The sequence below is a fragment of the Rhodamnia argentea genome, chromosome 11 (genome assembly GCF_020921035.1).
Source record: "Rhodamnia argentea isolate NSW1041297 chromosome 11, ASM2092103v1, whole genome shotgun sequence".
In the NCBI taxonomy this organism is placed as follows: Eukaryota; Viridiplantae; Streptophyta; class Magnoliopsida; order Myrtales; family Myrtaceae; genus Rhodamnia; species Rhodamnia argentea.
This window is the reverse complement of record NC_063160.1, coordinates 1,504,179-1,529,659: the sequence shown is the minus strand read 5'-3', so window position 1 is coordinate 1,529,659 and position 25,481 is coordinate 1,504,179. Positions and strand designations below refer to the sequence as shown.

Here is a 25,481-nt window from a genome sequence, read left to right as displayed (position 1 = left end):
TTAAAACTTTCGATTTTTTCGAAAAGAAAATGTAATGCGCTTATTAAATCCAAATTACGGGAATCCAAACAACACTGAAAATTCTGGGTGGTTTCACATTTGCAGCTCGCCGTCCTCTCTCGCTTCCTCCCCCGACGCCACCAGCAGCGAGCTGTTGCTCAATTCCGGTCGGCGGCGACACCGCAGGCGGGCGTGTCTGTCTGTCTTTCTCTCTCTGGCGTCGCAGATTCACACAGCTGGTCAGGTTCGGTTGATTTTTGTTCTTAGTTCGATGCTTCGGAGCTATTGGTGTCTGGCTAGTGCTTCACCTTGCGCTGGTTCGTTCGATCAGACTGAGGTTGAATTGAGCAGCAAAAAGGAGCACGAAAGGGCGAGAGGATGTCGTTTATGAAAGGAGATCTGCTTACGAGAACCAGAAAGCTCGTCAAAGGCTTGGCTAAGGCCGAGCCTGTTTGGCTCAAGGCTATGCAACAGTTAGTCTCCCTCTCCCTCTCTCTCTCTCTCTCTGCTAAATTTTTCCTTTTTTGGCCCCTTTACCTTGTGTTTTTCGTAGTGTTATAATGGCCTCGTTGTTGCTCGAGTAGAGCTTGCTTGTTTGTTCTGTGAAGCCTCAATCTACGCGAATTGTTTTGATTTGGGTTCGTTTGTGTCCATTTATTGGATTAGGATGGTAGGAGAGTGTTGAAACTCAATGTGCTTTACTGTTCTATTGATTATTCTGTAGTTTGTTTCTTCGGATTGGGATTAGTCACACGGGCGGATGATGGGAGCTTCTTGTTTGGCAGTGTAGTCTAAAGAGCAATGTTGTCTTTGTGATCCCTGTTTTTGCCGCTTTGTTGATCGGTGTAGATTAACTTTCGCATGAATTTCTGTCGAGAAGTTCGGGAAACCTGGTTTAGGAATGCGATGGTGCCAAGAGTAGCCCACTTGTACTGTACACTACTCCTTCTCATTGTTGGGCCACTGCAAAAGCAGTGACTATCGATTGATTTTTGTGCAGCATTCATTAGAGTTGTATGAGTTTTTTGAAGGGTGACGTTTTTAAGTACCGGTCGAGTGCTTTTAGAATCCAATGACATCACTTATTTGGTGATTATGGCATCATGCAGGGCACCACCTGCAGTTTTCCCTCGTGCTGATGAAATCAAGAAGATCACTCTCCCCGAGGATGTTTATATTAAGAAGTTTTTCCAGAAGTATCCGGACTCAAAACACGAGGATGCGATCAAGTAAATCTCTTTCTTTGCTTATGTATTTTGCCATAGCTTTTATTTTGCTTTCCGAATTCGATGCTGATGTACTATGTTTCCTTTTCCTTTCCAATCTTTGTTATTTTGTGCTTGTGACGAAAGTAGCACTGGTCGTGTCTAAGAAAGAGCCAATTGAGTGAGTACTTTAGGCCTGCTGCTTTCATTAGCTTGGTGAATGGTATGATTGTGTATCGAGCCTTGGCATGGTATTGTGTTTCGTTTGTGATGGCAGTCCTTGCATTCTGCGATCATCCTTTTTGCTTCCATGTGCTATTCTTGTGTATGCATGTTTTTATATAGATAGTCTCTGCTGAACGATTTTGAGGACTGGAATTAGTTACTCTAACGTTAGCTTAAAATTGTTTCTTTCCTAGTGTTGTTTTGACATAACAAGATGCATCGGCATTGGAGCATTTATGGCTGGTAGACCTTATTGTGGCTGTAATTTGACTCAGGCTACTTTGTCCAACTTGTTAATTCTTTAGGATTTTGGGTTCTACATGCACTTTAACAACTTAGCTGATAGCTCACATATTTCCAGCTACAAGAACATTTTGCCTGTTATTGAGCTAATCAGACAGTATGGCTTCATGTTGTGCTACTGAGCTTGAAGAGCCTTCTCTACGTTTCTTTTAATGTAATTTACTTTGCAACTGGCATGGTTTGATGGATAAATTGTCCATTCATCACAACAAATATAAAGAAAAGTTTGGTTGATATGTCTGCTATTGCTGTATGACCTATGGTGGCTGTAATTTGACTCGGACTACTTTGTTCATCTTGTTAATGCTTTAAGATGTTGGGTTCTGATTGCACTTAACAACAACTTAACTGATAGCTCACATATTTACAAAGGACCAAATTGTGCTGTCTCTGAGCTAACAAGACGTCATGACTTCATGTTGTGCCACTAAGCTTGAGGAGCCTTATTCATGAATCATGAGTCTTTCCATGTAACTTACTCCACAACTAGCATGGTTTTGTGGATATCTATTCAGTACATGTCTATCTTAACCCTCAATAAGGACAGTGATATAAAAAATCGCATCGACAAAATAGGGCATCGTCGCATTTGAACAGAGAGAATTTGTATAACCGTGCAGCACTTTCCAATAAATGCGTGTATGTGGGTTCTTATTGCTGTTGAAGCACCGGGTTTATTCACATATAAATCCGTAGAAAGCGTTAACTTCTATGAGACCTGTTGAAATAGGATATGTGGTTTCGACCCCCCTCCTGCCCGTGTCTTTGGTCAACGAGTCCTTGAGTTGAAGGAAAATGGAGTTAGTGAGGAAGAGGCTATCAGCGTAGCAGATGTAAGTTACTGCCTTCTTGAGTTAACTTTCTGCCCTCACGAGAAGATTCTTTGATCTTCCTACCTTTGTTCAGTTATTTCTTTGTTTTGCCTTTTGCTTTCTACTGATCCTTCAATCCTGGCTTCCCTGCTGGAATGTTAGATGGAATACCGGCTAGAAAAGAAGGCAAAGAAGGCGGCGTACACTCGACTGAAGCAGATTGCGAAGCTCCAAGGCAAGAGACCTCCTCCTAATCCCTGCCCGAGTGCTATTAAAGAGATACAAGCAGAAGAGAGGAAGTATGTTCTTGATCGTTTCTTTAACCCCGAGATCCGCAAAATAGTCGAGAAGATGAAAGAAGAGAAGGCAGCTGAAGCTCAGTACAGAACGGGAGGAGGTGGCTATTATTAGAGTTTGGAGCCAGTTCAAAGTGGAAAAAAACGTTCTTGGCTTTGCTTTTGGAGCCTTACATTGTGATGACATTGCCATTACCTTTTTCAATAAGTTGTGTTTGAAAGTCACAGAAACTGGAGGAGGAGGATAGATTGTATCCGTTGGACGCATCAATTCGATTTTCCCAAACTTAATTCACTTATTTTCTCGTACCAAAAAAGAGTTTTTTTTTATTTTTTGTTTATTTTTTTATTTTAAAGATATGTTTTTCACCATCTTAATCAGAGTCTCTCCGTGTATTTTATTCAATTAGGCTAACGAAATGTTGCCGTGATTTTTTTTTTAATTTCTTTTTTTGTGACAAGTGATGTCGATGTGGCACTTATCAAGGGTCACACAAAAAAAATTTGAAAAAAAAAAAAAGATAGAAAATGAAAAAGAGTAAATAAAAGAAAAGTATCAGAATTTAAAAAAAAAAAAAAGGTTAGAGCTTGATAGCCTCCAAATCTCCTTTGCTCCATGTAACTATGGCCCGGGAGCTCCAAGTCTCCTTCACTCCATGAGCCTGATGAAGATAGAACGGCCATAACTACGTGCTCGAAGAAACTTCGGCTATCAGGGCCGTGAGTTCCAAATCTCCTTCGCTCTCCAGGAGCTCGACGGCCATGGTCAAACTCGACGGAGCTCAAGCGACGATACTCGAGCTCAACTTGAGCAGCCATGGTAGAGAGCTTGAAGAAGTTCTAGCTGCCTTGACTACATGCGCTCCAAATCTCCTTCCTCCACCCAAGCCAAAGCCGAAGGCCCAACTGCAATGGTTCGGACAAAGTTGTGACTTGGGAAAAAATAATGTGGTTTTTTCATGAAAGGGCTAGGGTTTCATTTTCCTCTCCTTTTTAACAAAATAAAAAGGAAGAAAGATGAGGGGCAAAATCGAAATTTAGAAAAATTGATGAGGGTAGTTTTGGAAGAAATTTCAACCTTCCCAAAACCCCTTAGAAAAGCTGAAATAGACGTACCTAACATTGGAGTTAAATTTAACAATCACACAGAAAAGTGAAAATAATAATAAAAAAAAATCACATTAGCATTTTTTTGCTACAGATTAGACGGAGCCAACAGAGAACGCATGATTGTACAAATTTTGACAAATTCTAGGACTTATTGGACTTTTGAAAAATCTTAGAACTCAATTATATTTTCGCGAAGAGTCATAGAATTTTTTGGTGCACTAATCTCATTTGAGTTGTATATTCATAATGATACCTTGAGCATTGTAGGGCATCCCGAGATAAGTCCGAATCGAAAGATTACAAACAATAAATTTTAAAACGAGATGCAATTTTTCATATAACGTGAGTCCAAGTAATTAAAAGCTCTTATTTTCATGAGTGACTCTCTAAACATTTGTAATTAAAAAATTTCAGAAAATGAATCAACATGTATATTTTAAGAAAATAAAAAATAAAATGAATAACGATTGTTGAAAAAGAATCCGTAAGTTTGAATGCTGACGTGAGCATTTCTTCGCTTTCGTCACTCTACTTGCTGCTCGCTATCTCCTACGATTCCGTAATTTTCAACCAGCATGTGAGTGGCGGCAAAAAGGAATCGCTCAGGACGCTCTCGTCGATGGCTGAGCCAGCACCGGCGGTCGTCGATCTAGGGATTCTGGACGCTCTCGGCGACGCCGCTGTCGACGAAATCCTCCACTGTTACGCCGGCTTCTGCTCCGCCACCGACTCCCTCCTCTCCGGCTCCGGCGATCTCTCCGCCGGCGCCGACCTCGTCGGCCACGTCCACTGCCTCTGCAAGCACGGCCTCCTGTCTCTTGTCCGGGACCACTTCCTCCGTGCCCTTGAGGTATTCGCGACGTCCCATGCCTTTTTCTCTGAAACATAACATTCAGTTTAGTTTCTTAAGGAGCTTGTCATGTGGAAATGAGCGAAACTCGAAATGGAGGTCCTCTCTGGGATTAAGTTGGCAGTTTGATTGAGGAACTTGTCTTTCTAGATTAAGTTGATCGATCGATGGATCGTTTGTGTTTGCTGGAGGTTTCGTCTCGTACACTTGAGATATCTCCGTGGTTTCGTTTTATTTAGCTCCTGTTTTGCAAGGTAAGCAAAAGAATAAAAGCAAGAAGAGGAGACTGGTACGCGGGATATTGGGTTTTTTTCCATAGAATAGGGCTCCTTTTACGGCTAATACCATATAGAAAGCGCAGTTTTTTAACAGGTAAAAACAAAACGTGGAAGGTGTAATAGGAAGGAAGTAGCTTGCCTAAAAGGAGAAGAATTCTACCCTTTTGGGTGGACTGCTAATGGATGACGAACCAAACATGAACCACTTCAACCACAGAGAAAGCATTGCACTTAACTCATGGCTACTCCAGGGGGCAGGCCTACAAATAAAGAGCTGGCTTACGAAGCTTACTCATCATGAGGCAGCGTTCATGCATTGGCATGGCGCAGGATTTCCTTCAGCAAGAAAGGATTGCTGCTGTGAGTGACCAGCACTCCTAAAAGTTCAATAGTAGGCTCAAACAGCTCCGCTCCCCCTTTGCATTTTATCATGGCCGAAACTTACGTGACAGTTCAATTTAAGAAAAGGACTTCACAGCTCCATCATTTATGCTTTGTATGGGAAGAGAGGGGAAGGAAACTGAGGGGACAGAGCAAGAATTCACTTGTGGAATGTGGAAGCTGAAGCTGATAGAAAGACAACTTCCTTCGTTACCTCTGAAATCTACAGTGTTTTGTCTCAATTAACTTCCTTTTAGTGAAGCTCTGAGTCTATAATATGTTTGTGTGTACAATGCAGAGAAAGTAAGAGATGGAGTTTCCTCTGGTAGCAAAATGATGCTTTAAGTATAGGAGCGTTTTGGAATTAGCTATCAGCCATATGTTCTGCGTTCTGCCTTAAAGGCAGTGTGCTTTGCCTGTTGTTTGATGCAGCCACTTATTGGTTTAATTGCAGGAAAGTTTTGAAAGAAATGGTTCATCGAAGTTTTGGCGGCATTTTGAACCTTATAGCGACATTTCGCTCCTCAAAAGCAAGTCTCTCGTATGTACATATCACCTACCACCCAATTTATTGTATCAGTAAGAATTTCTGACCAAAGGCTATTAACTGTAATTCTAACCCAATAACTGAAGCAATATATTTGTCGTGCATGTTGTGAAAGCAGATTCATGATGATGAAGTCCAGCAAGTATTGTGCATTGCACTGGAGGAGATTTCTTCAGAAAAGCATTATCAGGAGAAATGCTTGTCAATATTGGTTCATGCTTTACAGTCGTACGAGGGTGACATGTTGCAGGGAAAACATAATGCAGAAGCAGATCGGATTTTTCTCTTTTCTAAGTATCAATTAATTGTCTCTTCAACACTTATGGCAACTCTTCCCCAGTGTTTTCCTGGTATGTACATGAGGAGTAGCCGTACGAGTCTAATCTCATCTTTGAAGAAGCGCGTTTCTGTTCATCATGAAAATGTGTCTCAATGTGATGTGTTGTAGTCAAATTGGCATATTGTGCAATGGAACCTTTGTCAGTTTTCATTCTCCATATTGTTCTAGGACTTTCGCTATACTAGTGTAATGGACTACAAATTATTAATGCTAGACAATTTTTACTCTTCTTGCATAAAACCATGGACATTGTGTCAAATCTCTCCTGTTTGATGCTATAAATTGAATATATAGAAGTCGCAAACTTGTCCTTTTGCGGGGATTAGTGGGTTTGTTATAGCAACCAAGCAGCAACAAAAGATGCGACGTTGTGCTTGCATTTGATGCTTAAAGGACATGGGACTAATTTTAGTCTTTCTTAATCTGGACTTCATTGTGTCATCTTTTTCTAGGGCATTAATGAAATATACGGAGAATGTGAAAGTGCAGGTCTGTACAGGATATTGGCAGTTTGTCTTTGAAATTTCAGTTATAACATGGATAGTATAATTGGCAGAGTGTATCTATGTATGTTAATGTTTGTTGCTTAAGAAACAGATGTTTGTTGTTTAAGAGAGAAACTATGAGGTGTGGACAGTTGGCCGCCACTGCTGACAACTATAAAGCAAATCTTCTAGATACTGTGTTCTTGTGTTTTTGTTCAAGATTGGTATCTCTTGGGCATCGCATATCTGCTATCAAATTTTCGAGCAGAAAAAAAATAATAAGTGCAAAATCTGCTAGTCAAGCAACCTCTATCGCCATAACCTGCTCTGATGCTACTGTAAATAGAAGGAAGACTGGAAGACTAGATTGTCGGATCATAGATGCCAAGTGATTCCCACTTTTGAAGTGAACTTGGTTTATAAACTTAAGGTGCATTTGGAAATTTTGGAAAAGGCCTTCAGGTAACTCCTAGAGATTCAAATCCAGGACCTTAGCATTTCTTGGCAGGACTTTCGATTCTTCACCAATGGGTTTTGTTGATGCATAGTGGCTGTTTTTTCCTTGGCTGTGATTAAGCTATCTGCTGGGATGTTTGGTGAAATTTCTCTCCGTATTCTGAAGATATGTGGTAGCGTATCTTTGATGTTTGTCCCATTATCCACTTAGCTGAGCATTGGTGCTTAGGTTGTCTAGTGACATCTTTCTTATTACCTAATTTTCACAAAAATGTTTATTGATGTGATGAATTAATTACATAATGTTTTCTCTTGATTCTCTTTCTGATTTGTTTTTTTTTTTTTTTTCAGAAAGTTATTGTCACTTACGCCTTTGAACTTTTGTTGCCCCTTTGGCTAAGAGCCTAAGGTCATCAAGTGTGATGTAGAAGTAAAGACAGCAAAAAGAATCAAAATGAAGGCTAAATTGGGGCTAAATTGGATACAGTAAAAGATGGAGTAAAAAATTGATACTCAAGGGTTAAGAGAAAAAAATATGTTTATTTGGGATAAGACGGATGACGATTAAGTGTCATAGAGAACATATACTGGGTTTATAGACTCAACTGGATAAGAATCCCTGTTTGGACATAAAGGTCTACCAGCCAACTTCATTAAAACTCACATGCATATCATAGGACATTGAAACTCATAACCTGAAAAAGAAGCCTGAGTAAGAAATGGCACTTAAAATTATGCTTGTGCATCAACGTTTTACCTAATATTGTAGCATCCTTTTGCTCAATCTGTTTTTTCACCTTGTCTTTGTTAGAAGATTACTTATTTCATTTGACGGTCTAAGTGATCTTGTACTGACTTTATTGGTGTTCTTAGAGATACTTCACTGGTATTTCAAGAGAAGGTTGGAAGATATAAGCACAATGATGGATGATGGTATTGATTCTGCGGGTAAAGATGACATGGATTTAGATGAGAAAAGCACGTGTATTAAAGCTGGAGAGATGGATATAGATGAAGGTCATCACCAGGGAAAGTATCTTGATGAAGTAGTAAAAAATATTGGGAAGGTTGTTCGTGACCTCAGAGGTCTTGGGTTTACATCGACGACGGAAGATGCCTATGCTTCCGCCATTTTCTTGCTTTTAAAGGTTTGTATGTATGTTTCGGCAGTGTAAGCTTTTTTGTCCAGTTGGGACCTTCAATTGACATTTTATCTCCGTTTTGGCAATACTCATTTATCACTCTCTCGTTAGAGTTAATACAGATGGCTTATCCTCTTCGTACATTATGTAATGTGGCCTTCTTTTTATGCATGATTTGTGCATATGTTCATATACAAGTCACATGCCTTGTTTGCTTGCAGGCTAAAGTACATAATCTAGCCGGTGATGATTACAGGAGTTCAATCTTGGGGGCTGTTAAAGGCTGGATTCAGGTGAATATCATTTTCTGTTGTCATTTTTTGCCCTTTGTGTAGTCGGCTCCACTTAGTGGTGTTGGTGGTGGTCGTGGTGTGTGCTGTGTATGAGAGTAAACCTTCATTTTTAAATATGCTTCCCACATACGTGGTTTAGTAGAAGCCAAGTGATTTGTCTCTTGTATCATATATTCTTGCCTACCATGTTCGGTTTTTTAGATGAATTTATGCCTTGATGCTGCTCATGGTTGAGGAGATTTTGTTATTTGATTAGATAAATGACTTCTTTAGGAGAAGCATTTTGAAATGTGTATACTGATTAATAGACCAAAAGAAGGATAGTACCCCTCTCTGTGTGCATACAACTTGACTTATCTTCACATGCTAGAATTCAGGCAAATTCGGTAATCACTATGTCAGAGTCTTGCTTTTATTCTTTTCCTCTCATAACTGACTATGCCCAGCTGTATCGATGAAACTTAGATGCAAATTGTGGCAGGCTGTGCCCCTTAGATTTTTCAAAGCCCTTCTCTCCTATCTTGGTGATTCTTATGATTATGATAGTCCATCATCTGGTCTCAAATCACCCTTGGCTTCACGACCATCTTCATGCTATCCTGGAATTGATGCTCCCTCAGAAGGATTGGTTCGATGGCAGTTACGACTAGAGTATTTTGCTTATGAAACCTTGCAAGATTTAAGAATTGCCAAGCTGTTTGAGATTATAGTGGACTACCCAGACAGGTACTCTGATAATCTTTGCCCTTTTTCTCATTCAAGGTTGCAGACATGAATTATGAAATTGGATATTTCCAGAAAAGAAATATAATACTTGATCGGTTCGTTGTTTATGTGTTTTTAATATGTACTTTTATCACTTGTGCATGTTGTCTCACATTAACAGCTTATCTTCACATGATATCTTATTCTTGGCTATAACACTATGTGACCTCATCTTCTTGTTGGAGGAATCATTCAATTAGTTCTTTTTTGGTGCCGTATATAGTGGGGTCAATTCCTTCCATTCTCATGCTACTGATGACATGCTTTTTAGGTTGCTTAATTTTGTTCGTGATTTTGAGGATCGTACTTGTTACCATATCCCTAAATATGCATAACCTCATAATTCGAAGAATGTTGAGCTTTCCTTTTTTATTCAGTGGAAAACACAATTGTCGGACTAGTCTCCTTCTCGGAGAAGCTATGAGTAATTTACTTTGAGGATTTTGGTCTTATAATTATCCCAGTATTTTATCACTCTTTTTAGGATTCTGAAAAAATTTGCTTATTCTGCAGCACCCCTGCAATTGAAGACTTGAAACAATGTCTTGAGTACACAGGACAACATTCTAAGCTGGTCAAGTCATTTATATCTGCGCTACGATATCGATTACTGACTGCAGGTGCATCAACCAATGATATATTGCATCAGTACGTTTCAACTATTAAAGCACTCCGAACTATTGACCCAGCAGGCATTTTCCTTGAGGCGGTTGGTGAACCAATAAGGGAGTATTTGAGGGGCAGGAAAGATACTATAAAATGCATTGTTACAATGCTTACGGATGGGTCTGGTGGCAGTCCAGATGGAACAGGAAATGCTGCGGATAGCCTTCTCGAGGAACTGAATAGGGATGAAGAAAGTCAGGAGAACAGTGTTTTTGAAGATGGTTTCAATTCTGATGACAAACAAGCCTGGGAAAATGCTGCAAGGTAGGTTTATTCAGTCACGACTATGTATGTCACTGAGATTCCTTATCTTCTTGATGTCTTATGAATACTGTTGACTTCTGCTAGCGATATTGTTCATCTACAGACGTGACCCGAGTTGACTGTCCATTTTGATTAATCTTTCCTCTTTCAGCTGGGAGCCTGATCCAGCAGAGGCTGACCCCCTTAAGGGTAGCAGGAACCAGAGGAAGGTGGATATATTAGGAATGATTGTTGGAATTATAGGTTCGAAAGATCAACTAGTTAATGAATACCGTGTCATGCTGGCTGAAAAGCTTCTCAACAAGTCAGATTACGACATCGACTCAGAGATACGCACTTTAGAACTCCTCAAGGCAAGTAGTCTGGTTCTCTGGATGGAAATGCCGTTTGGTCTGTATATTGTGGTTGGTTGTGTGGCATTATTTCATTTTCTTGTAATCACCCTTTTTTCTTTAACTCTCTAGATACATTTTGGTGAGAGTAGCATGCTGAAGTGTGAAATAATGCTTAATGATCTGATCGATTCCAAAAGGACAAACAGCAATATAAAGGCAACAATAAAACGCAATCCGCAAACCAGTTGAGTTTTGGCTTTTCTCCTCAGTGATATCATTATTCCTTCTCAAATAAAATGGTATTCTTTGGCTGCTAAACATACTTTTTTCTAAATGATCCTCAGGTGCGAATTTGGGAGACATTGGGCTTTCTGTGGATAATCTTGACTCTACAATCATATCCTCTAATTTTTGGCCTCCCATCCAGGTATGGCAGTGACTTCTGCTTTGGCTATTAAAAAGTTGTTGCTCTGAAGTTTAATTTGGACATTTCTCACAATCACATGTGAATATCTCAATGAGAGAAGCTAGTACATCTCACAAACGTTACCCTAGATGGGGCTAACGTCACTGATTGCTGAATACTATCTTCAAGCGTGTAAATTTGTGATCTTATTCCAAAAACAGATTCGTCTGTCAATGCTGCTTAAAGGCTTTTCAAAGTAACTTTTAGTAAAGCACTGTAGGTTGTTTGCAAACTTATCCATAAAGGCCAACTGGAGCTACACAGTACATGATCATGCCCGTGAAGAGATTACATGTCCCTGCTCTACCATAATTCTTAACTAAGTTGAGAGTTTGTTTAGTGGTTACTTTGGCTGCTGTCGACTGATGTGGAAGATATTGCAGGAGGAGACCTTTAATCTGCCAGAACCTTTTGATCAGTTGCTTTCTGATTATGCAAGAAAATACAACGAAATCAAGACCCCTCGTAAGCTTTTGTGGAAGAAAAATATTGGAACAGTCAAGGTAATTGCTTTAAATTAGCTGATTACAGGTCGTCTTTCTGTTCTGGTCAATAAGCCATGTTGCTTGTTTGCAAGGGATAGATTTTTTTGGCCTTCTTTGTTTTGTATTTGGAAGTTAGTTCATTTACATGCTTAAGTTCCTATGCTAATGCAGCTTGATACGATAGGATTGCTCATCTATTTCTGCTATTTTCAGTTGGAGCTGCAGTTTGAAGATAGAGAGATGCAGTTTTCTGTGGCTCCTTTGCATGCTGCAATTATCATGCAATTTGAAGATCAGAAAAGGTAATCACCAGCATGTAATAATGTAGCGTTTCTATCATATAGTGGTATACTTACCTTTTGGCTATCAGTTGGACCTCGAAGAATCTTGCAAGTGCAATTGGGGTTCCGATGGATTTACTCAATCGGAGGATAAGTTTTTGGATAAGCAAGGTATATTGGCTAAGCTCTTTTCATCACCTTTCTTTGGTCTGATTCTTCCCTTTCTTACTTTGTTGCTGGGACGCTATAGTAACCTGCAAAGGAAACGTGCGAATTGTGAATCTTCAGGCTAGATGAAGAATATGCCAAGTGCACATTTATGATTCGTAAATTGATAGTTTGAATATCTACCTGTGCCAAATGCTTGTGTGGGCAAATCTTTTGTTAGCATGTATTTATGAGAAACCCTGGCTGACTGGTTGCATTTGGGCAGCCTTGTATGTCTTTGAGCCTGTTCTAACCAAACACTTACTAGTTTAGAAGCCTCCTCTTTGATTCGCCTTTCACAGAACTGTTTATTTCTCCAATGGGAGTTAAATCATTGGCATTGCCTTTTTCTGTCAATTTCACTCTTGCGTTTATGGAGTTGGCCTTCATTTCTACTCCACCCAACAGACTGACTTTTTCTTTCTTCCAGTCTTATTTTTGCCCTTGTAAATAGTGCTAAAATGATCTGGCGGTGAATAATAAGCTTCATGATTCATCCACCATTGTATCACTAGGGAATTCTCGCAGAATCAGTGGGATCAGACTCTGACGACCGCATATTCACGCTAATGGAAAGTGGCGCTGATGCTAGCAGAAATTGTGGTAACACTCAGTGCTGTGAGGAGCCTCTAGCTGGTGATGAGGAAGGAGAGAGTTCTGTGGCCTCTTCAGAGGATCAGCTTCGCAAGGAAATGACTGTTTATGAGGTTAGCACTGAATTCTCAGGAACTTCTAATTTCTTTCTAGGTTAATATTGAGGTGCTATTCAAAAGCTTGCCTCTTGGGGCAAATTTCCTTAGCTTTACCTCCGGTGGCAAGGTTTTGTCGTTTCTTTCCTTTTATATCTTTTGTTTTTTTTTGGGAGGGGGGGAGAGGGAGGGGAACTGAGGTAGACTGGGTTAACACTAACTGAAAAGTGAGCGTGTGAGTTGAGCAACAGTTCAGTTTGATGGCGCATGTCCTGTATGTCTCAAATATGGTAACCCCTACTCCTTTTTTCCTTCTCCCCTTTAGAAATATATCTTGGGCATGCTCACAAATTTTGGCAGTATGGCATTGGATCGAATCCACAATACTCTCAAGGTAAGAGCAAGCTTTTTTTGCACTTTTTTCTCAAGACTTATGTAGTTTGCGCCGGACGGATGCTTATTTCAGATTCCGAACTCATTGCTGCAGATGTTCTGTGTGGCTGATCCTCCATACGATAAATCACTTCAGCAACTACAAATCTTCTTGTCTGGTCTTGTTGTTGAAGAGAAATTAGAGCTTAGAGACGGGATGTACTGTCTGAAGAAGTAAAGCATAACAGAAGCTAGAACATCCAAGAATCTTTTTGTGAACAATCAATTAACGACATGAATGGTGAGATTTCCCGGAGATTGTCATTCAACATAGCCCCTTCACTTCTTACTTACATTTATGACAGAGAAAGTCAATTTTCACTCTAATATGATTGAGCGAAATTCCTTGAATCGGGATGGTGTTCGAATTTTCACATTATGAGGCGGATGAGAATGTAGTGTGCATGGAGGCCTTTTATGGGATTGGCTTAGAGATGCTGGACTACTCTTTTCGGATGATCGCTCCAATTGGTGTACAGTCCAACTTCGGATCGGTGACTTCAGAGAATGGAGGGTCGTGGATGAAGCGCAGCCACAGGAGATCCCGAATTTTTCTTCTGTGTAGCTATTTCATTTCCTTGTCACATTGTTTTATGAGTACACTGCAGTATTTAAAAGCTTAATATTTCAATGCATTTCTTTGTAGACTTGGTAAGAGACTTTGTCTGACTGTATACATAAGTATTATATAATCCCACCAAGAATTTTTCGTTTATTCATTGTCAGTAAATGCAGGTTACAACGTAGCCGAGAGTAGAAGATTCGAGGCAGAGGACAGGAAAATTATTGTACTTATTCTAAAGGAGCTTCCAAGAACACGTTAGGACGATTCTCTTCAGTCAATTACCTACCGACAAACTCCTATGTTCTTTCGTTGCAGTATTTTTTAATAATAAGTTCCTGAATAACAAGCCTAAAAGTTTAAGACAAGGCACTTAACCGTGACTCTGTTCGGCCGTTTAGGCAGAAATGCGGCATTATTGCTTCTAAATTCGGCCCGTCCGACCTTGATCAAGCTAGAATGACAGATATTGCTAGCAATTTGCAGTCTGCTGGCAGCATCAGAGTTCACTAAATATCAATATTTATTTAAGACATAGTTCTTTCCGGCTTTTTTTAATTAATATTGTTTTCTTTCACTTTGATGATTCCGGTTATCTTCGAGTCCACTACTGAGACCAGGCCGGCATATTCCTACTGATGTTTGAAACTACAAATTTGCATCTCATTATTCAGTCATCACCTATGAGCACATATTGAATAACACAAGGATCAAGTATGGTCAGATCCCATCACTCGATCTTCTGCTTTCTTTGGTCAGTTCTTGCCAATCAACTCGGTTGCGGTAAGTCGAGTCTGCTTTGCTTCCTTTTCTTTTTCTTCGGCAGTGCGGCCTTTATCGGGTACTTTTGCTTCTCCATGGATAATATCATGTCGATTTTTTTCCTTTTAGTTTGTTGCATTTCGATATCGAGGCTTGTCCCGACAGCCGGTGATTGACATCCGCGCATGTTCTTGTGGGCAAGTATGCTAAATAGATGAACGATGATCGACATCGCCTTCTTCTTATTCCTTTTTTGTCGTCCTCGTCGTGTAATACACTGATATAATCCCTCTTTTTTCCAGATGGAAAGGTGATGATGGAGTACATTGGCGCCACGGGAGTGCCTGTGAAGTTCGACTCCGTGCCCATCGACGATGGCCTAGATTTCCACTTCCTACTCGGCTTCGCCATCGATGCTGACCCATCGGGGAATCCCCGAGATGGGGTCTTCTCACCCTACTGGGAATCCACATTGACCCCGGACTCCGTTGCCTCCATCAAGCAAAAGCATCCCAACGTCAAGGTGCTCGCCAGCCTCTCTGGATGGAGCCTAGGCCCCAAGGTGCTCCGTTGGCGTGACCCAAAAGATGCTGAAACATGGATTTCAAATGCCTTCTCATCTCTCAAGTCCTTGGCCAAAACCTACCATCTCGACGGGATCGACATCGACTATGAGAACTTCCCAAAGCACGGCAACTCGAGCTTTGCCTATTGCATCGGCGAGCTGATCACCCTCCTCAAGAACCAGAGTGTCATCTCCACTGCGACTGTTGCGCCCTATCACCTCACCACCGGTCCTTACATCGAGCTCTTCAATGGGTACAAGGATGTCATTGACTATGTTAACCATCAGTTCTACACCGATAAATTCATGACCCCGAAGGGGTACTTGGAGGCATTTCAGCTCCGAGCCAGTCAGTTCGACAAGGACAAGCTGCTCCCTAGCTATGAAGTTGACGGGAGAGGGATTCAAGGGGATGCGTTTTTCGACTCTCTGAATCTTCTGCAAGAGAACGGGTTCAAAATTGATGGGATCATGATCTTCTCCGCCGACAGGTCTTTGTCGGATGGCTTTCACTACGAGAGAAAATCACAGGAGTTCCTACTTAATTCAACTGGTGTGTGACCGTCAACCAATATGAGGTTGTAATAATTTCGGCATATTGTACTACCTAGTACCCTGTTCCTCAATAAAAATAATCATTTCTCCGAGAGGAAAGATACTAATTATCTTCAGCAAAATGAACTGTCTGAAAGAACGAATAATAGCCCTTTTCCATTCAAATTTCTGCTAGCCATGACCGGGAAAGAACCACATTGCACACAAAATGAGCCGTGAAGACAGAGACCCATATGGAACCTTAAAAATCTCATTTCTGTCAAATCTGTGGAACTGCATAAAAGATCAATTGAAGAAACATTTTCAGTAATTTCAAAACTCAATTATGGCTAGCAGAAATATTTCAAGGGGTTTTGAGTTTTTTTCAGTTAAACTTATGCCACAACACTACGAACAAATCACGTTACAAGATCAATGTCACTCCCAAGTGCATGCAGTAAATCACGAGGAAGGTAACCAATGCCGGATCAATCCCACAAATCTTTCAGTCTTCTACAAAGGATTAGACTTTTGCCGGCTAAAATTTTGTAAGATCCATGGTTTCAGCACCTTCAAATTGACCTGATATGTGGGAATTGACTTTGGTGTAAAACTGCATCACAGAGACTTTTCAAAACGTAGAATAAGAAATAGTAAGCTTGGGATTAGGGAATCATCCAAAGGATTTATTGAGTTAATGCATACAAAAAGACCAGCATGCCATCCAAGTCAGGGGAGGTCAACACGGTAGATGCTTCCACAATCTATAACATCAAAAAGCTGACCACAAAGACTGTAAAATCTCAGGATGAATGTCAGTCACAACTGCAGCCAAAATGATTTTATATTGTCTGTCGTGGAGGAAAATGAACTCGAAAAAGCAAACAAAAGCATGATAAGGTAATCGTTGCAGCAGAAGCCTCTATTTTTTTTTTTTTAAGACTCTGCTCGTGGCCCCCAAACCATGACAAAAAAATTATAATAATTAAGCTGTCCCTCCCATCCATCCTCAGAAACAGAGGATTCGGCCACATGACCTCCCTAATTACCAGAAACAGAACCCAAAAATTATGGTAAGAGGCATGCCACCTTCAGAATATCACTTTGTCTCGTGGGCAAGTCTTCACAATAGCCTGCTGAGGGACTTTATAAGCAATTTCAAATTTCGTCTTGTAGCCTCATCGCCCGTGAATCCCAATATATCAGAACTTATACTCTGCATAATACAGAAAGAGGAGAAAGATAAGCTCCCATATAGATAGTTGCCGATGAGAAGTTAAACAATGACTTCATGTGGTTTGAATACAGATTTTAAAGCTGATAGGAAGACTCACCTCAACGTTCTTCAACGTGAAAATTAGAGTGTAGATGGATTTCTGAATCAGTTCAGTGTTTTCTGGAGTCATGATAGACGAGTGCACCCTTCTGTAGAAAGAAGAACCTAAATAGTTCAGGTTCCCAGAACTTGGTGGGTGAACACACGCCGGAAGGTCTAAGAGAAGGAGACGCTAATTGCAAGCATGGGTAAACACTTATGGTATTTTTCAAGACTAATTGCAAGCATGAAAATATGTGAACCATGTTTAATAAATCTTGCTTATGACATGCGTCAAAGCTTTTTCTTAACCTGCCGCAATCCTAATCACAAGATCATCCTGCAATGGGCATCATGCAACTTGTTCAATCAAACTACCAAGCACATTATCAAAAGCAGCATTTCCTCATCCCTAGACAACTGGTGGCCGGTTGTCCAGTCAGGTAAGACTATCATCGCCACTATCTACAGTTTCTTGATGGCATTGAAACAAGATAACAATGGCATGGCAGAGGAAGAGAACAAAAAATTTAAAAATGAAATAGAGATGGCATGGGACGGTGGTGAATGGCTGTTGCACTGGCAGAAGAGAATTGATGAATATCCATGCCCTCAAAACGTGAACACGTTACTTATTATTGCATGCACTTGTTCCAACTATGCCTTCATGTGGAACACCAGCAACTACAATTTTCTCTTTGCAAATGTCATTAAAGATACAATAAAAGGACTTTTATTTTTCACCACGAATCTTACAATAGGTTAATTACAGAAAAAGTGGGCAACTCATTTACGCACAAAATACTATCACTACCACCTAAACAACTAGACATCAAGTCCACAATATCATTGAACCGAGAGCTCAAACTCTATCAACTGTGCTACATCCCTCAAAGCCAAGTGGAGCATAATGTTACGTGGACAAAGGAGACTGAGACTACCAAGACAAATGTCGTGAAAACTGAGCCAGATTCTAGATCGCTAGTTCAATTATGTTTTCTTCACTGAAGCTGAAACAAAATCAAAAGAAAACTTGAATGGGGTCTTATAATGTTAAAATGCTAAAATCTGCAAGGATGTCGAGCACATTTAACCAGCGAATACATCCACATGAATCAAATTGGGTCGTAAGCTGGGGGCACCCACCTCAAATCTTCAGAGACTTGTGTAAGGCTTCTTGTCAAACTCTCAACTTCCTTCAGCAAACCACTATCGCGAACCTCAGCAAGTAAAGGCTGGACATCTTCGGCCATGGCTTCTATCTGAAATATTGCTATGTGGGAAAAGATAATTATATACATGAGAATTTCATAAAGACAGAAAATAAAGGTAACCTAGGTACACCAGCAGGAAGCAAGCAGCAAGGTGGACACTACAAACAGAGGGCAAGTTGGGAGAAACATGTCTAATAATAGTGGTGATTACTCATGTCTAGAACTTTCAAGAGCAATTGCATAATTTTCCCAAGTATCAGGCTTGTGGCATTTGCAACAAGGGTAAAATAGTAGACAAAGTAGCCAAAAACTACATAACCACTTTAACAACGAAAAATCAAAAGAAGCATGTCACACCTTCGCTAAAAGTGGCTTAGCATCTTCAATAACTGAGGAAACTCGTTCAGCTAGTGCATAGCTTCTAGCAACACCAATTTCCTCGACTTCACGTCCAAGCCGGGTGAATATGCCCACTAAAGCATCCAAACTTACACCTTGATATCCCTTTATTTTTTGCCTGTCACAAATGATGAGACCCTCTTTATCACATTCTCGATGAAGAGGTCCTACTGATGGTGTTGGAATGGGATCTCGAGGGGTAATGTCAATCAAAGTCTCCATCAGAAGACCAGACTGGTTCACCTCTACCAGAGCATTTCGAGGGATGATTTTCTTCTCATCATCAACCTACAATGTGGAAGATAGACTAAGCAATATGCACATTACATTGCAGTACCACATATATTACGACGTTCCTCTATAAGATAGAATTTTTCAGAATGCTCAGCAAAAACATAAAGCCAATTGGATGAGACATTGACTTAACCTCAGCAACTGCTTCAATATTTTTCAATGATGGATTGACGCGGATAACTTCTCCAACAGTTACACCTCTTATCCTGACAGGTGTTCCTGTGCAGATTCCCGAAGCCTGAGCGAATTCAAAAACAGCTAAATACTTCCTGAACTTGGAACGCATTTGAAATGCCCTCAACCAAGCCAAACTAAGCGCCAAAAGCACGGCACCCGACACCAGAAACAACCCAACTCCGCCTTCCCAGATGCTTCTCCGACCGAATCCATAATCACTCAGCGGGCGCAACGTCTGCCGCCAAATGATACGAGGAACATCCAACACAACCGCAATCGGGCTCTTCTTCTCGGATGAAGGCGAGGGCTGTTAGGTGTGCCCCGCATCAGCGGATGCGGCCCGGATTCGATGCTCTCGCTTCCGGGGTTTCGCGGGGAGGTAGGGTAAGCAATTCGGAGAGCTACGAGGGAGGGCATTCAACTTCAACAACGTCGGGCCAGTCGAAACGTGGACCAGCGAGTGTACGACCATCTTACTCGAAAAACCCCAAAACCTCAGCACAAATCAAAACCCACCTTCAGAACACCGACCGGAGAATCAAAGCTGCGTCCTTGAAAGCCACGCGCTGCTCAAATCGGAGTCCCGGCTCGCCGGAACCCATCGTCACCGGAATCCCATCGGAAACCTAAGAGACGCGAACAGGAATCACCAGCTAAGAGATGAAGAAAAGAGAAGGAACGAATTCTGCTCCAATGGGGGAAATGGAGAGAAATTCTTCCTCCATATGATTGGTTGACTGAAAAGTGACAGGAGAATGGGAGTCAAGAATTTTTGCAAGACTCAAAATAAATAATTTAAAAATCATTATTCTAAAAAGTAAATATTATGAATTATTATTATCTAAATAAGAATACTAGCCCTACCAATAATTATTTTTAAAAAATATTTTTTAAATCATTTATTTATCACGGAATAATCAAAATAAAATTATGCCCTTCATTTGCAAACCAAAAGGCAATATAGCCTATAGGGAGCGTCTACAAAGGATAATATATTATACACATATTACTAAGGATTGATGCAGTAAAAAATATCAAATTGGCATTGCGCGGCACATTTATTCCCAACTAATTGAAACCTAAATTGACATTTGTGACCCAAAACTACACTATGTTGGCATTTTGTCCGTTGTGCCCATCAAATGCATAAGTGTCAACACATGTGACAATCGACTTCAAAGCAAATGTGACATGAAAAATCCACATGTTAGTGACATGGACGCACTTTAAGAGGGGATAGATTTGAATAAGGGTGCCGATTTGGGGATTTTGGTGAGATCATGACAATTTGAGGCAAACATGTGATGAGTTACCGATTTGAAAATTATTTTGGGGAGATGTCTCGTGGGATGCCAATTTAAAATTCTTTGTGAGATTGAAAATTTAAATGTAGGATAAATGGGTGATGGAGTATCAATTTGAGAATTGATAATATCAAATCCTCTATATAATTTAGTTTCCATAGCCAGATGTTTTCAATTCATGAGATTTTTATCCACCAAATTTACACCTTATCACAAGCTAGATTTGTCTCCATGAAATTAATCATAGCTTGCAAATTAACTATAACAAGTTACAAATTGTACACGTCAGATCAAAATGGACATTCCGATAACTTTTGAAAAAAAACTGTTGGTCAATCCTATTAAAAAGCTTGAATTTTACCCAAGAAACATCAATAATTGGAATATTAATTCAAATTTCAAACAAATTGTGAAAATGAATTATAATTTTAGATCCAGAAACATATATAAAAATTAAAAATCAATTTAGACTGGCCCTTAGTTTTAATCACTGCTTCTAATAGAACAGACTATAGCTACTATTTTGGAGGAGCAAAAAAGAAATTCATTCCGATTATGTTCAAACATAACTAATTTGCAAAATGACATGATTTACTACGAAAGGGCGGCGAAAAGGTTGAAAAAATGAAGAGATTTTTTTTTAATGAAGTCTTAAAATGATGTTGGAATAACTTGAGTTTTGCCAATCTGATTAAAGAACGTAATTGAACCATTTTGGCGGTAATTGTTAAGGGTGCGCATGGTAACACTTCTCTCCGAGAAATCAACTTATGATCAAAAGTTGATTTCTCTACTTCTCCTCAAAAATAGAAGTTGATTTTTCTACTTCTGCTCCGGATTGACTTATGATCGAAAAAATTCGTTTGGTAACGGTTGAAAATTTCTACTTTTGAAACATTATTAACAAAATTTTCGGGAGCGATAGTCGACGGTGGCGGTCGGCAGTAGTCGGCGGCGGCGGTGGTGGTCGGCCGCGGCAGTTGTGGTCGGCGGTGGCGGCGGTGGTCGGCGGTGCGGTGGTGGTCGGCGGCCGATGGCGGCGGGGTGCGCGGCGATAGTGGCGGCGATGGGCGGTCGGTGGCCGACGCGGCGGTGGGCGGCTGGCGGCGGTCGATGGCGAGCGGGGGTCGGCGGTGGCGGCGGCCCGCGGCGATGGGTGGTTGGTGGCCGGCGACCGCAGAGGTCGTGTTCGGCGGCCGACCGTCGCAACAATGGTGGTCGGCGGAGGCGGGTGTGATCCAAGAAGTGATTCCGAAGCCGAGAAGTTAAAATTTTTTACTTCTCAAAATTGGCCAAAAATCCTATCAGAAATGAAAAATTTTACTAGAAGTGAAAAATCATACCATAAGTCAATTTTTTTACCAAACAAATTTCTACTTCGATTAGGTTTTTATCAAACACATTTCTCACTTGGGTGGATTTCTGACGAGAAAATGGAAATTCGGAAGTGATTTCATGCGCACCCTAAGCCAATTTGTCTTTGGGACTTTAAATAAATGACACGGAAGGTCATTATCGAAAAAAAAAAAAAGGACTGGTTGTATGTAGATTCGGTCCCAATAGAGCTTAATTATGTGAAATTTTGAGAAATTGGTGGGAATTACACTTGGTGGCCAAAGGACACGTGTGGTCATGCATGTGTGACACGTGGCGGTCGTGAACCAAGCCACCCATCCACTATATAAGCCTAAATCTCTCTCTCTCTCTCTCTCCTCTCTGGACCCTCTCAGCTGTGACTCCCTTTGCTCTTCCCCTCATCGACACGACGCTACCCTCACTCTTTCTCACCCCCTCGCGCGGCCTGATTCTCTTTCGAACCCTCTTTGCCCGTGTTCGTGCGCAACGAGGTGAACCCGAGGACGATTTCCGTGGGGGGTTTTGTGCACGAAATCAAGGCGACTCTTAGATTGTTCAATATAGTATGCATATTGCTTCTATCGAGCTGGATGACGTTTTTAAACAATGGATTTTGTGCCTTTGATGGTTGGGGTCGTCAAATCTAAGCGGAGAATTGAGAGTGCCGTGAGGGATTGGGTTCGGTGTTGTTTTGTAGGGGCCTTAAATGTTGTGAATGTTGTCCCAAAGAGAGAAATTGATGTCTTAACACATAGAGTAGGTGGGAATTGAGGACCGGTTGCTAAGATCTTGTGGTTCGATGAAGGTACGGAGAAGGATGGCGTTCGGTTCAGCCTTGTGATGTACCAAAATGTTTCATTTGATGTTCCAATGGGATTGACTAAAGTCCTCGGGGGTTGTGACGCCCCAGGACATCATTTTGTTACGTGGCTTTGTTTTAATATAATATTATAAATAGAGAACCTATGCATAAGTTTAGTAAACTAAAAATATACAAGCGGTTAGCACGATGCTTAAGAAGGTATGGCCGTTCATAAGGTTTTGCTAACTTGTACTATACACCGAAACACAAAAATACTAATTTTATATAATAGATAACCATTTAAATTACATCTTTTTTTACTCAAACAACCACTAAATACATTGGGAGGATTCAAAAGCTAAACATCCACCCCTCATTACTACCACCAACGGCGTGCTCCGTCGCTATTACCATCATCCAAAGCCGCTGGTACCTAGATATTTGAAAAGAGGATAACAGCTAAAGAGTGAGCCGGAGTTCAGCAAGTAAGGCACCTAACCGAGCAACTAAACCCGCGAAGATGGAAGTTGAATTGTTGTAGAAACGAGCTTGGGCTCCCTCCTTCTTGCATGCAACCGAGGGACAAACGGGAGGCCGAGCGAGCGAGATGAAGAAATGGATGAGCGATAGGCTATGGTCAACGGGCGATGAGGCTCGAGCTGGTGTCATGGTTGCTGGGTTAGCGTCTAGGTGAGAGGGACAAGAGATGAGAGGAAGAGAGAATCTCCTTGGGGGTATACCTTTTAGCTCAAATAATTCACCGTCCAACTTAATAATCCCAAAATCCATGTTCATTATAGACTCAAACCCGATAAAACTCTAGTCCGCATATAAAATTCACTTTGTCGGAAATTGGGTAAAAATGTAGGTCTTCACAGGGGTCGAGTGAGTGGAACTATTGGACGAATTGTCAAAATTTGGTGACGAGCGGTAATGGCCGAGAGAAATATGGTTCGGCAAGAGAGAGTGGTGCACCGAGCTGGTTTATAGGTTATACCTAGGGGCTTGATTGATATCCTTAAGGGTAGAACAAGTGAGATTAGTGGACGGATCTTTGAATTGGAAGACGAATTGAGGAGGGCTGAATAGCGTGCGGTTCGATTTTGGGTATTATAAGACCTAGACTGCCAGCGAGATGGGTGTGGACTTGAAATGCAATGATTGACGAATTTTCATGCATATGGCATAAAACCACACATCTCGCTGATGAAAAGTCATGTGCATACTTCATATCGAATTTATTCAATCCTATCGTGACGTCGAGCATGTTTGCTATAATTTTGATATGACTATTGTTGGCCAATTAGATTTGGACTTGTCGAGTGTTAGCTCACTCGTGTTGAATTGTGATTTTTCATATAACTAGTAGCATGCCGTTGATTTCAGCTGTTCCTACGGTACATTATGGAATGCCAGTAGACCTTACTCGGACTTGGGAGGAGTATGTTGATCCGAAATTTCCAGATGTCCAGCATAGGAAACTGTTGGTTAATGTATGGATAGAAGCGTGAGCAGATTCGGGTATTGTTCTTTATTGTTTTGTTTCTTTTTTTGTAAGAGCTTAGGATGGAAGTCTGGTGGGACCACTTCCTCTTTGGCAGGATAACGACGACGGAGATGGCAGTGGAGTAGAGTAGACATGCTAGACGGTGTTGATGGAAGGCCCAAGGAAGTGTCTTTTGCTGGCTGTAGTGGTGTAGTGGTAGTTAGGTTGTAATGAATCCCAACCTCCTAGAAATCCGTTAAAACTCGTAGTGCTTTATACTTATGTGGTGCACTTGTTTGTAATGATTAATAGAGAACCCTACCTTGGCCATACCTTTATTTGCGGGTGTGCCTGCTTCTTTGTTTTTGTATGGTCTAATACTCTATATTTGACATCGTTTTTGCGCGCGCTATGTATAATGAGTCGGTAAAGAATAACAAAGCCGCGTACTAGATGCGGTAACGCCTCGAAGGACGTTACAAAGCTCTCGTCTCGAATAAAGCTTTGAAATGGGCAATTTAGTCTCGAAACGTAGCTCGTCTCTTCGCTCGGTTAAATCTTCACCGTCCAATGAGCACTTGTGTCTCCCCGTGCCACTTTCCAATCTCACACTGATCACATGGAAGGCTTAGGAGGACGAGGAGGCGCAGGAGAGATCGGAGGTGATAACATCTACGAAGTGAGAACCGTTCTAGTTGTCTGCTAAGCCTTCGTCTCTTTTTCGCTCTTTGCGAAGCTCACGGCCTATGTTATCGAAAATTCTGACCTCTATCGGTTCATTCTTCCGGCGAAGGTCCATAGGTTTTGTGGTTGCATGAGGCCGACCACCTCCATGGCCGCAGCGTCGAGACTCGACTAGATGGTCTTATGCAAGATGTTGAAGCTCTTGAGAATCGTCTCGGCCATTAACCAAAATAATATCCCCGCACGTGAACCTTTCTAATATTGATTATTAAGTTCAAAAGTCGATTAGCGAACAATGGGGGCGCATGAAAACCCTTCTGTTTTAAAAGTCAACTTCTCATTGGAAGTTGATTTTTTTTACTTTTCTATTTTTGGAAAGAATAATTTTTTTTTTTACTTCTTCAAGTGCTACAAAATTACTTCTAAAGCATAAAAGAAAAAGAAAAAGCTTTAGAAATAAAAAAAAATGAAAACTGCATAGCCAAACAAATTTCCGTTCCGGAAGTTGCATTACCAAACGTAATTCTGCCCTAGAAGTGCTTTCCGAGCAAAAATTCTATTCCAAAAGTGTTATCATGCGCCCCTGAACCGAGTTAATCACTTTTCTAAATTATCAATAACTTAATTGTGCAAAAAACGAATGAATGTAACTGATTTAAGACTTGAAAGTAGGCTAAAGGTCCAAACAAAAATGGTACACATCTCTTTTTTTAG

At 40.8% G+C, this 25,481-nt stretch overlaps 4 protein-coding genes across 9 annotated transcripts; 3 read left to right on the top strand and 1 right to left on the bottom strand.

Moving 5' to 3' along the window:
- The first annotated feature begins 88 nt into the window (after window positions 1-88).
- Window positions 89-2,978, top strand: LOC115750508. Of its 2 annotated transcripts, none has more exons than XM_030687908.2 (5): window positions 89-239; window positions 332-473; window positions 1,110-1,229; window positions 2,464-2,566; window positions 2,708-2,978. In XM_030687908.2, exons 2-5 carry the CDS (start codon window positions 379-381, stop codon window positions 2,954-2,956), a joined length of 567 nt encoding a protein of 188 aa, XP_030543768.1. In that variant the 5' UTR covers window positions 89-239; window positions 332-378; the 3' UTR covers window positions 2,957-2,978. The 2 variants fall into 2 exon arrangements, with proteins under 2 accessions (XP_030543768.1, XP_030543767.1); XM_030687907.2 differs by having other exon boundaries at window positions 89-244.
- Window positions 2,979-4,500: 1,522 nt separating this feature from the next.
- On the top strand, window positions 4,501-14,028 carry LOC115750502 (anaphase-promoting complex subunit 2). Of its 5 annotated transcripts, XR_007196944.1 has the most exons (17): window positions 4,505-4,801; window positions 5,915-6,001; window positions 6,126-6,357; window positions 8,162-8,436; window positions 8,652-8,723; window positions 9,205-9,449; window positions 10,002-10,418; window positions 10,570-10,771; window positions 10,883-10,997; window positions 11,098-11,180; window positions 11,603-11,722; window positions 11,918-12,006; window positions 12,075-12,156; window positions 12,708-12,899; window positions 13,207-13,275; window positions 13,369-13,554; window positions 13,669-14,028. XR_007196944.1 is itself a non-coding variant. In XM_048272700.1 (16 exons), the coding sequence occupies exons 1-16, from the start codon at window positions 4,571-4,573 to the stop codon at window positions 13,489-13,491; spliced, it is 2,634 nt and encodes an 877-aa protein (XP_048128657.1). In that variant the 5' UTR covers window positions 4,505-4,570; the 3' UTR covers window positions 13,492-14,028. The 5 variants fall into 5 exon arrangements, 4 of the variants coding, with proteins under 4 accessions (XP_048128660.1, XP_030543757.1, XP_048128658.1 ...); XM_048272700.1 differs by having other exon boundaries at window positions 13,369-14,028; XM_048272701.1 differs by lacking the exons at window positions 13,207-13,275; window positions 13,369-13,554; window positions 13,669-14,028 and having other exon boundaries at window positions 4,503-4,801; window positions 12,721-12,893.
- A 365-nt stretch (window positions 14,029-14,393) lies between these two features.
- On the top strand, window positions 14,394-15,763 carry LOC115750507 (chitinase 2-like). Its single transcript, XM_030687906.2, has 2 exons — window positions 14,394-14,658; window positions 14,940-15,763. The coding sequence occupies exons 1-2, from the start codon at window positions 14,592-14,594 to the stop codon at window positions 15,761-15,763; spliced, it is 891 nt and encodes a 296-aa protein (XP_030543766.1). The 5' UTR covers window positions 14,394-14,591.
- Window positions 15,764-16,378: 615 nt separating this feature from the next.
- LOC115750505 (protein TRIGALACTOSYLDIACYLGLYCEROL 2, chloroplastic) lies at window positions 16,379-19,821 on the bottom strand. The gene is given in 6 exon segments (XM_030687902.2): window positions 16,379-16,952; window positions 17,071-17,161; window positions 18,198-18,313; window positions 18,623-18,952; window positions 19,092-19,689; window positions 19,728-19,821. Coding segments are annotated over 5 exon segments (1,146 nt in total). The 5' UTR covers window positions 19,608-19,689; window positions 19,728-19,821; the 3' UTR covers window positions 16,379-16,859.
- Between the last annotated feature and the right edge of the window lie 5,660 nt (window positions 19,822-25,481).

Excerpts from the sequence above, each read along its gene's own strand:
- LOC115750508 (XM_030687908.2), top strand. The coding sequence starts at position 379 with ATGTCGTTTATGAAAGGAGATCTGCTTACGAGAACCAGAAAGCTCGTC. Across the intron at positions 474-1,109 it reads TGGCTCAAGGCTATGCAACA|GGCACCACCTGCAGTTTTCC; the intron begins GTTAGTCTCCCT and ends GGCATCATGCAG. Across the intron at positions 2,567-2,707 it reads AGGCTATCAGCGTAGCAGAT|ATGGAATACCGGCTAGAAAA; the intron begins GTAAGTTACTGC and ends CTGGAATGTTAG.
- LOC115750502 (XM_048272700.1), top strand. The coding sequence starts at position 4,571 with ATGGCTGAGCCAGCACCGGCGGTCGTCGATCTAGGGATTCTGGACGCT. Across the intron at positions 10,998-11,097 it reads AAAACGCAATCCGCAAACCA|GTGCGAATTTGGGAGACATT; the intron begins GTTGAGTTTTGG and ends AATGATCCTCAG. Across the intron at positions 12,007-12,074 it reads CAATTTGAAGATCAGAAAAG|TTGGACCTCGAAGAATCTTG; the intron begins GTAATCACCAGC and ends TTTGGCTATCAG.
- LOC115750507 (XM_030687906.2), top strand. The coding sequence starts at position 14,592 with ATGGTCAGATCCCATCACTCGATCTTCTGCTTTCTTTGGTCAGTTCTT. Across the intron at positions 14,659-14,939 it reads TGCCAATCAACTCGGTTGCG|ATGGAAAGGTGATGATGGAG; the intron begins GTAAGTCGAGTC and ends TCTTTTTTCCAG.